This window comes from Delphinapterus leucas, chromosome 2 (assembly GCF_059928025.1).
Source record: "Delphinapterus leucas isolate spDelLeu-1000000601 "Yukka" chromosome 2, BTC_Dleu_Yukka2, whole genome shotgun sequence".
NCBI lineage: Eukaryota > Metazoa > Chordata > Mammalia > Artiodactyla > Monodontidae > Delphinapterus > Delphinapterus leucas.
This window is the reverse complement of record NC_143130.1, coordinates 10,033,340-10,048,579: the sequence shown is the minus strand read 5'-3', so window position 1 is coordinate 10,048,579 and position 15,240 is coordinate 10,033,340. Positions and strand designations below refer to the sequence as shown.

The following is a 15,240-nucleotide window of genomic DNA, read 5'->3' as shown; positions in this document are numbered from 1 at the left end:
TTTTCTTTCCCCAAAAAATTCTTTGTAAAGTTTTGAAATTGAGGGCACATAATAAGATGGACATGTGGTATATGAGAAATGGGAGCAGCGCCAGGCAATGAAAAGCTGTTTTTCCAAAATCCTAAGTGAACTCCCTGTCAGCCCAGGACACGCAGACCCCGCCCCCTCATAGCTGCCTCTTGTACAGTGTGCTGTGTGGTTAAGAGAAGAGGGTTTAGAGCGAGATGGTCTCAGGTTTGGGTCCCAATTCTGCCACTTAGTAGCTGAGTGACCTTGCCGTGTTACTAGACCTCTTTAAGCTTCCGTTTTCACATCTGCCAAAGGATTTACTAGTTGCCTCGCCGTGTTGTTGGAGAGATTAAATGAAACGATGAATGCGGGGCGCTTAATGCGAGACATGGCGCCGGGGAGGTGTTCCATAAATGGTGGCTGTCATCATCTTTATTTGCTTGTCCAGAACGGACCTGAACTATGATTTCTGCCCCTTGTCTCCAAAAGAAGATGTATTCTTCCATCTTGGAGCTTAGAGATGTTCTGGTCCAACCACAGAGTTCTATATGGGAGAATTACCAAGTGCCCGAGAGATTAAGGGACTTGCCCGAAGTCCCACATTGAGTGAGTGAACTAAAATCCAAGGGCTTTCACTCTTTGCTCAAATGGCTTCTCACTGACGCACCCACTTCCCGTTTTAACAAGCCAGCCTGCCTCCCCTCAGGCGTGTTCTCCCGTCCCCGCAGCGGCAGGCACACATCTACTGTGAACGTGTTCACTCCCTGGTGTTCCAGTGGCATCTCTGGATGTCAAGGCAGTTCACTAGACTAGAAGCTGGGAGCTCACCTCAGCGGAACGCTTGCGGTGTGCTAGGCTGTGCTCTTATCCTGTTACCTTTGCTCGTATCTCATTTAACCCTCACAGGAGCTAGCGAGATGGTTACTCTCCTTGCCCTATTTTACAGATGAGGACGCTAAGCCTGCTTAGTTTAATACTGCAAACAGTCACCTAGATAATAAATGATGGGGTTAGAATTTGAACACAGGCCTTTGTGAATTTAGAGCTGATAACCTTTAGCACCCACGCTGGGTGGTTGAGGAGGGAGTGATTCGGTCGTGTCCAAGATACATGCTTATATCTGTGTCTGAGGATCTGGACCCGAGAGAGAAAGGATTCGTATCTAACCATGCAGACAGGTAACTCCAAGGCGGGATATTTCTAAACTAAGGAAGATTAAAGAGACAAAACAACCAAGTGCAGTAGGTCAACCTTGATAGGATCTTGGCTTTAAAATAGAAAACAAAAACAAAACAGAAAAACAGCTCTAAAGGACCTTTTGGGACAATTAGAGAAGCTTCAGGCCAAGCTATATGTTGGAAGATGTTATTGTAGAAAGAATATTTTATATATCTTATTATATTAAATTATGATCTAATAAATATTATATATTTATCCTATATAGAAATATATAGTACATATTTTATATAGATACTAATACATTATTCTGATAAAATATTTATATATATTATATAATGCATACTCTATATATAGTGTGTTCAGATAAATAAATAAATATATATATTTATCTGAACATACACACACACACACACACACACACACCACCCAAGTACACACAGAAGGTATAAGCAGGTCTGGGAATCATGGACAAAAGCAATGATGATTTGAGTGTCTCATGAATTTGAATGAATGAAAGCAAGTGCAAGGTAGTCAGTGATAACATGGATGACTGTCCTTGTAGCTAAGACCAAACCTTCCCTTTGTGCACTGAATTCTAGTCCTTCCATGTCCACCAGAACATTGTCTTGCAACTGTCCGCTCTCTCTTCTGCACCTTGAATGTTTGTTCTCTTTACCAAATCATTTCTGACAATCTGCGAACATGATCCAATTGGACGCATCATAAAAAGTACCCTTGACTCGATCTGGAAGTCACCCTTGACTTTCCAGAACACCTGTATTCCTGCTCTTCATTACAGCAGAAGAGTAAATAGATGGGCGAGATCCTACCTCCTCCTGGGCCTCTCTTCCCATCCTTTCTTGAGCCACCATACTCAAGTTTCCATTCCCATCACTCCATGGAAACTGTCCCTGCCAAGGTCACCATATCCAGTGATGATTCCCAATCCTTATCTCACCCTATCAGCAGCATTTGACACTCTTTCTTTAAACATTTTCTTCATTGGCCTCCAGGACAGCAGCTCCTTCCCTTGGTTTGCCTCCTACCTCACCCTCTGCTTCTCATTCTCCTTCGCTGATTCCTCCTCATTTCACTGACCTCTCAACACTGGAGAGTCCCAGTCCTTTGTTTGCATCATCAACACATACTCTCATGACCTTAAATGTCATCTATTTACCTAAAATTCCCAAACTGAAATCTCTAGCGTAGGTCAGGGCTTATATATCCAACCGCCTATTCAGTATCTTTTCTCTTGAATATCTAGTAAGTATCTCAAACTTAGCACAACTGAAACCAAAATCTTTATCTCCCCCTCCCCCATGAGGGGCTCTCCTGTAGCCTTCCCCATCTCGTTAAATGGCAACCTCACTTTTCCTGTGGTTTAAAGTAAAAACCTTGGAGACATTCTTGATTCCTTTCTTTTACACCCCACATCCATTCAGCAAACTCTTCCAGATTGACCTACCAAGATAACTAAAATTTGACCAGTTCTAACCTCCACAAGCCTAAGCCTGTCAGTCTTGCTTAAGACTATTGCAGTGTCTCTTAACAGGCCTCCTTACTTCCACTGAATCACTCAACTCGGAAACCTCCAGTTTGTCTCCTGCTGTAAGTAAAATTCAAATTCTTGCCATGGTCTCAAAGCTCTATGTTGTCTGTCACACTGTCCCCTCATTCCTCCTGCTCTCGTCCCTCACTATTCTCCCCCGTGCTTGCCCCATTCACGCCGCAGTGGCCTCCTTGTTGTGCCATGAACACAATACACACACTCATCTTGGGGCCTTTACGTGGGTCTTGCATCATCCTGGAATGACTGCTCTTCCCCAAGAGATCTGCCTGGCTCTCTCCTCCCGTTCTTTCAGGCCTCTCGTCAAATGTCACCTTATCAGAGAGGCCTTTCCTGATCACCCTCTATGAAATTGCGTAGTCACACTAGTCACACACACACACACACACACACACACACACCGTCAGCCTTTCCCCATGAACCTGCTTTACTTCGCTGTAGACTCTGTAGACCTCCCTCCACCTGGTGTATCGGAGCTGTCCATGGTCCTCTCCCCCACTAGACTATAAACGCTGGGAAAGCAGGGACTTGTGTTCACCCATCACCTACACTGCTGGCTGATGCTTACTAGGTGCTCCATGAATAAATGAAAGAATGTAGCTGCATTTTAGGGAGCTCCCCACTTCCCCAGGCAAGCTGCAGACCCTAAAGGTAAACGTTGGCAGGGCTTCCCAGCAGTGGGTTCAGGAAGGTGACCCAGCAGCCTCGCTGAAAACGTGGAAGCATTAAAAAAGCTGACAGGGCCCACTCCTTGCGGCTAACAGAGGGGTGGGTCAGATTTGGGGGCAGCGTTTTAAGGAAACAACTGAGCAGTTGCAAAATGATGGTTGTCTGTATAGGCACCTTGAGTTTCCTGTTTGACCGGAACGTACTAAAGTGTTTGTTTATTGGTTGTGAATTTATTTCAAGCCAAACCAAACTCACCTTTCTGAACTACACCTTCTGATGCTTTACTTAGCTGTCATTCAAACAACCGGGTTCCACCAGGTTCCACCAACCCTTCTGCTCCTCGCTCAGGAGTTTTGAAAACCTGCTGAGGCGATGTCGCAGATCCGTTTGGTCACTGCCCTGCTGTCTTGAACGTGCGGTTATCAAACGCCCGCAGTTTGGTGGGAGGTGTGGGAGGAGGACCCGCCTGACTCGGGGTGGGCGGGGATGCGCGGCGCGCGGTGGCGCCGCTGATGCTCGGCCCCGGGTCTCGCTCGCAGGTGCTGGGCGGCGGGGAACCGCGAGGAGGAGGAGAATGGGCCCACCGCCAGCCCCTACGACTACAGGAGGCTCCTGCGCAAAACCTCCCAGCGCCGGCGCCTCGTTCAGCATGTGTAGCCCCGGTGCTCGGCGGCCAGCGCCGTCGGCATGTGCCCGAGACTGCGGAGCTTGCCGGAGCCAAGGCGGGGGATCCTCAGGCACTGCACCATGAGGCGCTGGGGCCGCAGCCCTGGCCTTGGCAGGGGCTGCCCGCTGTGCTCGCCCCTCGAGTGCCCGGACCAGCCTCCGGTGCTCGGAGGGCGGAGAGCCCTTCGGACGCCGCGTCTCCGCGCTCCCGCATCCTCCACTCCCACCAGCCGCCGGTTTGGGCATCCCTGGCCCTGGCCCTCAATGTGTCTCTTTGTTCACTTGTTTGCGACTCCCGTGGACCCGACTGCGCCTGAGCTCTCGCCGACCCCTCCTCTCTCCTTTTGGGTAACTTCACTGATTTCGTCTTTCTCGGAAACGGCTCTGCCAGGCCCGCGGCGTCCTCGCTGACGGGTTGAGTCTGTGAGGACAGAACAAAGCCGGGGCGGGGGGCGAGGGGTGGCTTTGAAGATGAACTTCATCCCTTCCCTTGGTCATTAAGGTTATTAAATAAAGGAAGTGCCTTGGAAAGTTCGCGGCTTTCGGGGCTGGTCCGCTGGATTCCCCCTTGGGCCCAGGCTCCTGCTGTCCGGCTGTGCTGGTGGCAGGTGGCAGCGCCCAGGGAGGGAGGGTGCGGTGTCTTCGGTCTCCATCAGCGAACAACACCCCTGCCCCCAGCCACCCCAAACTTACCATCTAACGTAGAACCCCGTAATTGAGACACAAACGTGGCCTCTAGACAAAGCTCCAAATCCTGCAACACAGCGCGCTGACTCACACAGACTCTCTCTCTCACCCCACACAGCCCTCCCAACCGAGGTGTCCTCCTCTGGCCCCGCCTATAAAAATTCTAGTCCCGCCACCGAGCTGAACGGTCAGATTTTTAAGGTTCTCCTAGTCTGCAGATCTGGGGCCGTCTCCACTGCTCTGGATTTTAGTGTATGTAAGATGGAGAGGAGGGCGGTGGGCAGGCAGCCTTTTGCCTTCTTCAGTCGACTGCATCTTATTTAAAAAACCCAGGTTAAGCTCTTCTATGGAAGTGACGCCCTTTGCGTCTACACAGCCCGGAGAGGGTGATGGAAAGGGGTGCGGTGGTATCTTGGACGGCGGAGGTGGGAGCAGCGTTTTGGCTGGAAGGGGGCTTGTCTCTTCTGCCGGCGTCCCCGGCTCGTGCGCCCGCGGCCCCGAGCCAGGGAACTTGGGAAAAATATTCGAGGGGAGAGTGAGGGCGCGTGCAGCTGGCCGAGAGCGTTAGTTGCGCCACTCGCCCGGTGGGTGGTACGGTTGTGTCCATCCCAAACAGTTGGCACGGAAAGGTCCCCAGCGGTGACGTGGACAACCTCTTCCTTTTACCAAGAGGACCCGCGCAAGGGGAAACCTCCCACTGCGGCAGGGCTGAGCTCCGAGGCCAAAGTGCGCTCAGGCCCCGGTCCGTAACCTGGGTTCACGCCGCGGCCTCCACCCGGAGCGAGGAGCCACCTCCGCGGTGTGGACCGTCAGCACGGCTGTGGTTGCGCCTGGCCTAGGCACCCACGAAAGCAGCGCTGCCGAGCACCATACCCTGGGGTGGGCGGTGGAGGGGGACCTGTAACCCGAGGTGGCCCGGCCCCCTCGGCCACTTCTCACCCGTCCACCCACCACCAGGAGGCCTTAGGGGGAAAAATGAGCTCTGCTTCGTGGCCGGGCCTACTCAGTCCAAGCTTCCAGAGTGGCTCCTGCAGACCAGAGCCTTGGCAGCCCAGCCGGATGCTGGACAGAGAGGCAGTTGGGCCCCTCTCTAAAATCCATCCCTCCTCCCCCACCTTTTTAAGTGGGACTAGAAAAGGGAATAGCAAACACGTGCGGTGAACGGTTGCAATGTTTTTGTTCTCCTTTTTTTTTTAAATTTCTTTGTTTTCTCTCCTTTTTCCTTCTCTCTTTCCATCTCTCCTTCTTTGTCCTTTGACACCTAAGCGCTGGGAGGACACCAGGGAAAACTTGTAGCGCGCACTATTCTTCGGCAGGCCTGCAACGCAATTTCTGGGTAAACTACGGACAAAAAATAGGTCAGCCAAGGAAACCGGCCACCTCCAGCGGCCCCTGGCGCGTGGCTTTCTCTTCCCTTACTCGAGGAAGGGCCTTCGAAAGCTCTCCCCAAGCGCTGGCCCGCCTCCCCTTCCCATTCAGTGGCTGCCTCCTTTGAGAACTAATGACGGTAATTATTACCTCCCAGAGCTCTTTTGTTATCTCCAAACCCAGGCCCGAGTGAGGGGGGAGTGGGCTCTTTTTCGAGATGACAGTCTTCATAAAGCAAATTTTCGTCTAGGCTGGGCCGGCGTTGAGGAAAGACAAATCAGATACCGCGTGTATCTGAAGAGGGTGTGTTAAATAAGAAACGTAAATACCACCATTAGATTCAAAAAATACCCTGGAGTTGCGGGATTTAATGCGGTTTAAACAGTAGGATTTAAAGTCATCGCGTTAAAAAAAATCTATTAAATTCGGGCTTTGTGATTTCTACCTTTCTCGTATTTTAATCCGTTTCTTTCTTCGCGGCTTTGTGTGTGTGTTAAATACTTGTTTTAAAGAACCTTTTGGTTTTTGACCGCTCATTCATAGCAGAAAAGTTCAGCAACTCCAGCCTTGCTGACTCGAAGCGAAACGTGTGCAGGATTTGGTGTGTGTTTAGACAAAGGACGGGTCTCTCCGGCTCGCATCAGCGCCGCTGGAGCAGCAGCCGTGGAGCTGCTCTGCCTGCGGCGCGGATGGCCAGCCCGCGAAGCCCTTACCCCGCTGGAGTTGTCGCCTGGATCCACTGGAGCACTGGAGCCCGGATCGCCGGAAACAGGGGTGGGACGCAGGCCAGGGTTCGTGCCAACCGCGCGGCCACAGCTTGACGCAGGCTTCTCGGCACGGCAGGCTCTGCGCCAGGCCTAAGGCCGGACCCGTCCAGCGCCCTTCCCCGCTCCCACTCCTGGGCTCAAGGTCCGGAGGCCACGGTGCAGATCCTACGGATCCTCCAGGCTCGGGCACGTGCCCCATGGCCCATGGTCCCCGGGACCCATGACGCCCTTCCTAAGCGAGAGTCGAGGGGTGGTAGCCAAGACTGAGGATCCGTGGGTCTCTGCTTTAGCAGCAGCTTTGGTAACGTGGTTCTGAGAGCAGAGAAAGAAAGTCCTGTGAACACAGTGGAAATGAGAAGCGCTTGCCCAAGGGGAGCAGCACGCTGAGGAATGCTCCGCGGGAGGCCGGACGCAGCACTTTCCCAGCCACGGTCATCCTCACCCTCTCTCTGCGCACCCAGGAGCTGCAAGGCAAACTTGACACTGATCTTAACTGCCAAGGGAAAGCAACGCGAACTCAACGGGCCCCACATTCTCAAGGCGCCCTCCCTTTGTTTAACAGCTTGTAGAGAAAGGAAAATGTAAGAGAGGAGAGATTATGACTTTCTCAGGAAAGCAGAAACCCCTTACCACCAAGCCTCAGAAATAGCGAAACTCCCGTTTCCCCCCACCCCACCCTATCGTGAAGATTCCCTTGGGGGATCAGGTGGTCATTGATTTGAGGCCCTCTAAAACGAGGGCCCAGCAGGCCATGCCTTCTTTCCGCCTTTGGACAGCTCAGATTGCTTACTGGAAACTCGGTGCACGCTTCCCACGCACACACCGATTCCCGTGACACGTAAGCAGCGGGCCCTTGCGCGCCTCCGCAGGCCAAGGTCACCAAATGACCTGATCCCATCCCCCCATCGGCCGTCAACCCAGCCGGCTCTAGCTCTCTTCCCAGTCCCCTTCCAAGAAGTGTCCGTTCATTTCTCTGCCCAGGCTGAGGTCCTTGGTGATAGATTCCAGCATGGATTTTAATTGCCTCAATCAGCAGTTTTTCTCCCCAGCCGTCAGTCAGAACCTGGACGGTGGGTTCTGCGACCACGCGCTCCGAAGCTCGGAATGGTGCGCCCCCGGGGACTGCGCGGCTCAGTAGGCAGGCATTAGGCTCCACTAAGGAGCTGAATTGAGCCCATCAGTGCATAGATGCCCTTCCCCCACCGTCCCCTCCCCAGGCTCGCGAACCGCTCCCGATTCCGATTCTGGCCCAGTCGCCAGGGGTCCCGGGGTCACAGCGACCTCAGCACCCTCTTGGAGGAAGGCGGCGCGGGAATCGCGCCTCTTTCCCCGCAGCGGGAGCCAGACCTCAAACAATACACCAATCGAGGCAAATAGAAGACTGTCTCGACCACCCTTCCCGCCTCGCCAAGGTCTCTGGTCTACCCCTGCTGAGGCACGTGAGCACTCCGGACAGCGCACCCGGGCCCGCGGGGGCAGCCGGCACCATCACGCCTCACGCACGCCTGCCACCCACTCACTCTGACTCCAGCTCTGGCGCACTGTCTGCCTCGCACTCTCACGGTTCAGCTCCCTCCCTCTGCCGCTTTTTCTTCCGCCGTCCCCTTATCCTTCCCTATTGGGCTCCCTCTCCTTCAAAATCGCTCCGGCGCTCCGGGCTTTCCCATCTCCTGGCTGTGAGGACCCAGCAACTGCCTTCTCTGTTCAACCCCCAGAGCTTTCAGAGCGTTGCCACGTCTCTAAGCTCTAATCCCAGCACACACACACACGCGCGCACGCACCCGCAGACACGCACGTTTCCTGTCCCTGTGTGACACCCACCCTCTGCGGGGCGGCCGCGCCGGTCCCCGCGCGGTGTCCTCATCCCGCCACACACACACGCACACTCACACACACGCACGCGCGCGTGCAGGGCGGATTGGAGGGCAGCTCGCCGACAGTTCGCATTCGGAGGCGTCCTGCTCCAGCCTCGCAGAGCCGATGGCATCTCCCGGCTCCGGGTTTTGGTCCTTCGCATCTGAAGATGGTTCCGGGGATCCCGAGAACCCTGGCACAGGTAGGAGAACCGGGACCTGCAGGAGGCGAGCTTTGCGGGTGGACTGGGGTTTGCGGGGCTGGGGAAGATTGAAAGAGGTTTTCCCACTTGCAGTGGGAAACTTCCGACGCTTAGCCCTGCCCTCGGGGTGTGTCCCTGATGACCCAAGAGACCAAACCCCCCACAGGCTCTTATCCCCTGGGAAGATGCCCAGAGAATCTCTGGCCCTTTCCGCTGAAGCCTGGGAGAGCCCCCAAAACACGGCGGCGTCTCCTGGACACTGAACTCGCGGGGCTGGGGCACTGCCGCCATCGTCGTGTCTGGACCCTGGAGAGGGACAGAGTGGCAGTGGGGAAAAGAAAAACTGGAAAGGGGGGAGAATTCTCTGCCTGGAAGGAGAACCTGTGAGGAAATGGACAGCCTCGGTGTCTAGGAGAACTCGCCCAAGCGAGGCAGGAAGGGGACTTTGCCCTAACCGAGTGGCACCTCCCGCGCGCCTCCCGCACCTGCCCGCTGTGCGCGGGGCCGCAGGCAGCCTTTCCCGGACCCCGTTGACGTTGACGTCGTTCACAAAGAACGAAATTTCACACGTCTTTCTGCTCTTTTCTTACGGCCTCGCCCTCCTCCTGCCTGTCTTTCCTTGCAGCGAGGGCCTGGTGTCAGGTGGCTCAGAGGTTCACGGGCGGCATCGGAAACAAGCTGTGCGGTGAGTGCCGGTGCCCGGGGGAGGGAGGCGGACGTGGCCAGGCGCCTCGGAGCCCGCGGGGGGCAAAGGCACCTTCTCATCTCCGCACCCCATCGAGGGTCGGAGATTCTTGATTTTTGGCCGGGGACGGGCGGGGTGCTGGGAGCCGGGCCGGCGGGCGGCTGACTGAGGTCCGCGCTCCGTGTGCTTGCCCAGCCCTGCTCTACGGGGACGCCGAGAAGCCGGCAGAGAGCGGCGGAATCCAGCCCCCGAGGGCCGCCTCCCGCAAGGCCACCTGCGCCTGCAACCAGAAGCCCTGCAGCTGCCCCAAAGCGGGGATCAACTACGCGTTTCTACACGCAACAGGTAAAGGCGCCTCGCGGGGTCCCCGGGAGCCTCAGCCCCTCGCCCTGACCCGCCCACCGCGGCCAGGAGGGACCCCGCGCCGGGAGCTTGAGCCGGGGCGTCGAGTGGAGGGCGGAAGCGGGCCTTAGGAGAACCTTAAGGCGACAGCGAGAAAGGCTGGGCCTGCCCCCCTCGGTCCGACCCCGACCCCGACCTCTGCTGGGCGCTGGGCGCTGTGCGTCGGGCGCTGGGCGCCCGCGTTCCAAGGGAGCTCCGGGGCCGCGGCGCTCTCGGCCGGGCGCCGCCCTCGGGTCTGCGGTGGCCGAGGCGCCCGCGCGCGCCCTGGCTCCAGGTCCGCTCCTCGGTGCCGCTGAGGCCTCGGGTGGGACGCAGTTTCCAGTTCAAAATTTCTGAGACTTTCTAGGTCTTTATATCGCAAGAGTAATTTGTAGCTGTATTTTCACAGGAGAACGATTCACATGAGACCTGCGCGCGGTTTTACTCCCTTGCGCTTACACACGCGGTCACCCAAACATGCGCGCGCACACACACACACACACACACACACACACACACACGCTGTCTTTGGAAACAGTGGGCTTTCTTAATAGGCCAGAGATCCTAACATTGCATGATCCACTTTGCCTGATATGCCCAAAGGCATTCCTCAAACATTCCTGACTTGAAGTGTTTCCGTGATCATTTAAGAAGATTTACTGAGAAATAACATTTAGCGGGAACGCTGGGGAAACAAATGAATGGAGGCATAGTCTCTTAAAAAAAAAAAAGAAAGAAAGAAAAAGAAAAGAAATAAGAAAGGAAGTAAGCAAACAAGTTATGAACTGAAATGCAAGAAATAATTTGGGGTAGGGAGAGGAATCGGAATTTTTTTCATTCCTTCATCTTTGAAGAATCCCTCCTCTTTAAGAAAATGCTCTCGTTTCCAGAAGATTTTTTTAAAACGTAAAATCTCTCGGTTCAAAGAGAAATTGTCAGCTGACAAACTTGCCCTGGATAGTTTCATTGTAAAATTAAAATGTGGCATTTTGATTCCATTCTTTAGACCTGCTACCAGCGTGTGATGGAGAAAGACCCACTTTGGCATTTCTGCAAGATGTTATGGACATTTTGCTTCAGTATGTGGTGAAAAGTTTCGATAGATCAACCAAAGTGATTGACTTCCATTACCCCAATGAGCTTCTTCAAGAATATAACTGGGGATTGGCAGACCAACCACAAAATTTGGAGGAAATTTTGATGCATTGCCAGACAACTCTAAAATATGCAATTAAAACAGGTATTGTCCAATCAGAAATAATAAAGCTCTTTTTTCTTTTAAAGCTTTAATTTTTTCTATAAAAATGTTTCATTTTATGGAGTTAGTGATAATTTCAGATTTACAAAGTTATTTTTGTCATTTAAGAAAATAGTCATGATTAGAATGATTAACATCAATAGCACCCTTTGCTGTTACTGTTCGTGCTTGTGAAGTTGATAACGTCAGAAACGTTATCTACGTATAAATCATCAGATTTTACACTGCACTATTTGACCATGGAAATTAACCACTGATGTAGAAGCAACCATTTGTCAACAGAGGCCTGTAGAAATGACCGAAAATAGGGAAAGAGAGGGAATCTCGAAATGAAAGAGCAAAAGGCATGCTCCAAACAAAAGCCCAAATACCAGTGCAGTGCTGGTATTTCCTTGGCATAGAAAGCATCAGAAATTGTACAAACCATCCATGTAATGGTTGAAGCAGCAGGATAATATTTTGGCATTGTCTCAAATGACCAAGACTTCAGATGTGAACTCCAGGTTTCCTCTATTTTTAAATAAATGTACACAAAAGAAAACAGAATACAAACTAGCTTAACAATTCAGCCATGTTCTACAAGGATGTTCATGCTTCCTAACCATTCTGTATATATGACAAAGAAAAAAGGGATAGAGGAGAATCAGATATCCTTAAGGGCAAACATTTTTAGTCTATTTTGTATTTATTGCTTTTTTATAGTATTCTTCACACTCTATCCATTTTATAGCCCCAGGTGTAACATTTATGTGGGTGCCCTCTAAGCTTTTATTTTATCTACACAAAGTCAGCTCTTCATCTCCCCAGGTTTTGATTACCCCTTCGTTTTCTACTTTGCCTCTAATCATCCTGATACATGGTGGCACTACACTTCATTAAAGCAATAAAAATAAATGTGAATGAATTTGGGGGGAGGGGAGATCTTGTGGATCTAAATTGACTTTTAGCCTTAAAAAAGATTTGCTAACAAATAAATATGTAAAATATCACAAAATATTAATTTCCCTAGAAACTTAATCTTTTTCTTTGCAAGTTTTGAATTACATGAATTATCAGTATCATTCTAATCAACAACAGATTTTAAGAATGTTTGCCATGTGACTTTTAGCCCTTTGTTTTGTTTTGTTTTGTTTTTGCACGTCCTTTTTACCAACAGAGAGGAAAGATATGCATAGAAGCCTTAGGAAATTGATTTCCTGTACTATTATTATCCACTTTTGTGAAAGTATAGGCTTAGAATTAGATACATAGGGAAAAGAATTTAACTCGGAGATTTCTATCAGACTCAATCTATGGAATATGAATTTTGACGACTTCTTAGATTTCATTCTCAATTATATTCACAGAGAGTCCACATGATGTGTGTACTAGGTACTAAAGATGGTTTTTCTTCCAGATTTTCGTGTACCCGTAGGTGCAAACCTGAGCAATGCTTTTAGTTCATTTGTATTTGATCTATTCCCCAACCTAATATTTAAATACATTAACAGTAAATTGCTACCTATTATTTTGATTGTTACCAAGCCAAAAAGAATCTATAAAAATGTTTCACGTCTTCATCCTTAAAAGCTGGTGGTGTCTGAAATGCAATTTAAAGAGTTAAGATAATGGAAGTTGTAGGTCAATGATAGTAATAGTTCTGTCAGTCAATGTTCCATTTAGTGTCGGGAAAAGATGGGCCAACTTAACACTTAGATTTTGCCATAATGCTTGTGAAACTGTTGGTCAGTGTAGCTCTAATGCATTTTATTTAAAGGTCAGAAAAAGTAAGATTGAGCTGGATTTCTGACCAAGGCATATCAATATTAATTCAGTGTCAATATTATTCATAACATATGTAGTCTTCTGGTCCTTCCCCCCACCCCCAATAGCATTTCAAGTAATTAACAGCTGTCACCTTCCTTTTTGACTGGCAAGTTTATAGGTTTCATGCTGTAACTTGTATTTGACAACTAGTACTATTTAGGGTCTGTGAAGCAGTTACCATCACTGCTACCATTAGGTGTGCTAATGCCCCTCAGAAGATTCTTTTATAAAATGCATGTTATCACCTGCTTTCTACTGAGAGTCTTTAACCTAATTTCCACTTGGACTCCAGGCTTAGAGAGAAGTGAGGGGCAGGGGGGAAGTCTTCATGCATTGTTAAAATTACCTCTGTAAGGAATGTTGCAAAAGAAAACTGAGAAGTGCAGAGAATGATAAAATTCTGGAATAATTAGCATTTGCTAGGGTCATTGGGTTTGCTAATGGTGGGGTGGGGTGGTGGAGGGCTTAATCTTGTCTTCAATCTCTGAACTCAGCCATGAGACAAAGGCATTGAAGCATCAGTAAACCAGGCCATCCTTGGGTGTGTGTCGCGGGTCCAGAGAGAGCAGCCTGGACCGACTTGGGGCCCCTTCCCAACGGACACCAGGGTCAGAGCTGCCTGCGGCTGGCTGTTCACAGAGTCTGCGCATCCTTCCTGGCTCATTTGCTGATCTGTGGGGAGTGGTCCAGAGGCGGGAGCAGCTCTAATCTCTGGTTTCAAACTCGCTGTCTCTGGCGGCAGCGCGTGGCCACCCGACTCCTTGGCCGGGTGCTGGCTCACAACATGGGGCCGGCGGGGTGGGCAGCAGCAGTAGCGGCTACGACAGCAGGCAGGCAGGTCTCAGGGAACCCTACCTGGATTCGGCAGCAACCTATAGGTTCATGGGAAGCGAGCAAATATAATATTTCTGCAGAAATCAAGAGGACACGTTGTTGTGATTTGTCAAAGCATCTCCCTGCGTGTTTCCCCATCGTTATCAGTGAATGCAGATTTTGAGGCAGGAGAGATTTAGGTGAAATAGACCAAGGTCAAAAATTTATGGAAGAAGGAAGCCAAGCAAATGAAGCATCAAAGATCTTTCCACGGTTTCCGGAAGTCGTCAGGGTGAATTGACCTTCTGATAACCGGGGGCACAACACGTATCTTGGGATCCCTCTCAATTTTATGCAGAGGTTTTCATGCCAACATTTCCATAGAGTTAGTGTGTGATCATAGATACCAGATTTGTCCAGAAAATGCATGTGAGTTGGGAGAGTTGATTAATGGATAGATTTGCTAATCCTTATTAATTTCCTCGCTTCAAAGAAATGGCTTAGGGAAAGAGGGATGAAGGGGCCTCAGGAGGGAGAAGAGGGCTATGATTTCAGCTGTGAGCGCTAATGAAATGGGGAGCAATGAGGCGGAGAGGAGTAGCAGGAAGCCTGTTTCCCTTTCTGTGGATGCGCAGACTGACAGGGTCAGCATCAGAGCAAAAAGCTTGAAGGGCACCGTGCAGGGCCAAAGGGAGGTAAAACAATGCCGGAGAACGAGCGAGAGCTGCCCAAACCCCAGTATCTTTAAGATGTGCTCTTTCCCAGCTCCTATCTCTTCTCGGGGTCTCATGGTCTGGCCACATGCCCGCGGCTGATAAGAGAAACGCTCTGGTCCTGGTCCGGAGATCAGCTTTGTGTTGACTTTTGTCTCTGCTTTCCCCATTGCCTTCCTTTATCTTGTTTTGTCCATGCTGGCATGGGAGACTGTCACATCCCCAGGCTTCAGACAGGCGTCCAGTAAGTGGCAGATGCCTTTTCATCAGAGGCTATTTCCATAATCGTTAATCTTCCAAAATTTTTGCTGCTAAACAAATCACAGATTTATAGATAGGCTTGTGTGGGGCAAGACAAGGAAGTGGAATTCTAACGAGATCTTTACAATCACATTTTAAGTAATAGCCTCAGGAGTGTTTGCGTGTCAACCCCTTTAGAGAGTTTTAGAGGAATCCAGGAGTTAAGTAGATAAGCCTGGCTATTAGACTGGTCACTCCATTGACTATACCTTCCTGTATCTTGTTGACAAGACAGTGATGTTGACTGTATTTAGCTTTATTTTGAATTGCAACTACGAAGGAGCTCTGTTGTTTATGATCGAATATTCAGACAGAA

General features: G+C 50.7%; 2 protein-coding genes across 2 annotated transcripts in view; both read left to right on the top strand.

Moving 5' to 3' along the window:
* The window catches only part of MYO3A (myosin IIIA), a 172,989-nt gene extending 168,828 nt beyond the window's left edge, over window positions 1–4,161 (top strand). Inside the window, exon 33 of the mRNA XM_022580201.2 lies at window positions 3,964–4,161. Within this exon, the coding sequence (XP_022435909.2) occupies window positions 3,964–4,081 (118 nt within the window). The 3' untranslated portion in view covers window positions 4,082–4,161. The remainder of the gene's footprint in view (window positions 1–3,963) is intronic.
* A 4,686-nt stretch (window positions 4,162–8,847) lies between these two features.
* Window positions 8,848–15,240, top strand: part of GAD2 (glutamate decarboxylase 2) — a 65,832-nt gene continuing 59,439 nt past the window's right edge. Inside the window, exons 1-4 of the mRNA XM_022580532.3 lie at window positions 8,848–8,968; window positions 9,594–9,653; window positions 9,849–9,998; window positions 11,041–11,274. Of these exons, the coding sequence (XP_022436240.1) occupies window positions 8,893–8,968; window positions 9,594–9,653; window positions 9,849–9,998; window positions 11,041–11,274 (520 nt within the window). The 5' untranslated portion in view covers window positions 8,848–8,892. The remainder of the gene's footprint in view (window positions 8,969–9,593; window positions 9,654–9,848; window positions 9,999–11,040; window positions 11,275–15,240) is intronic.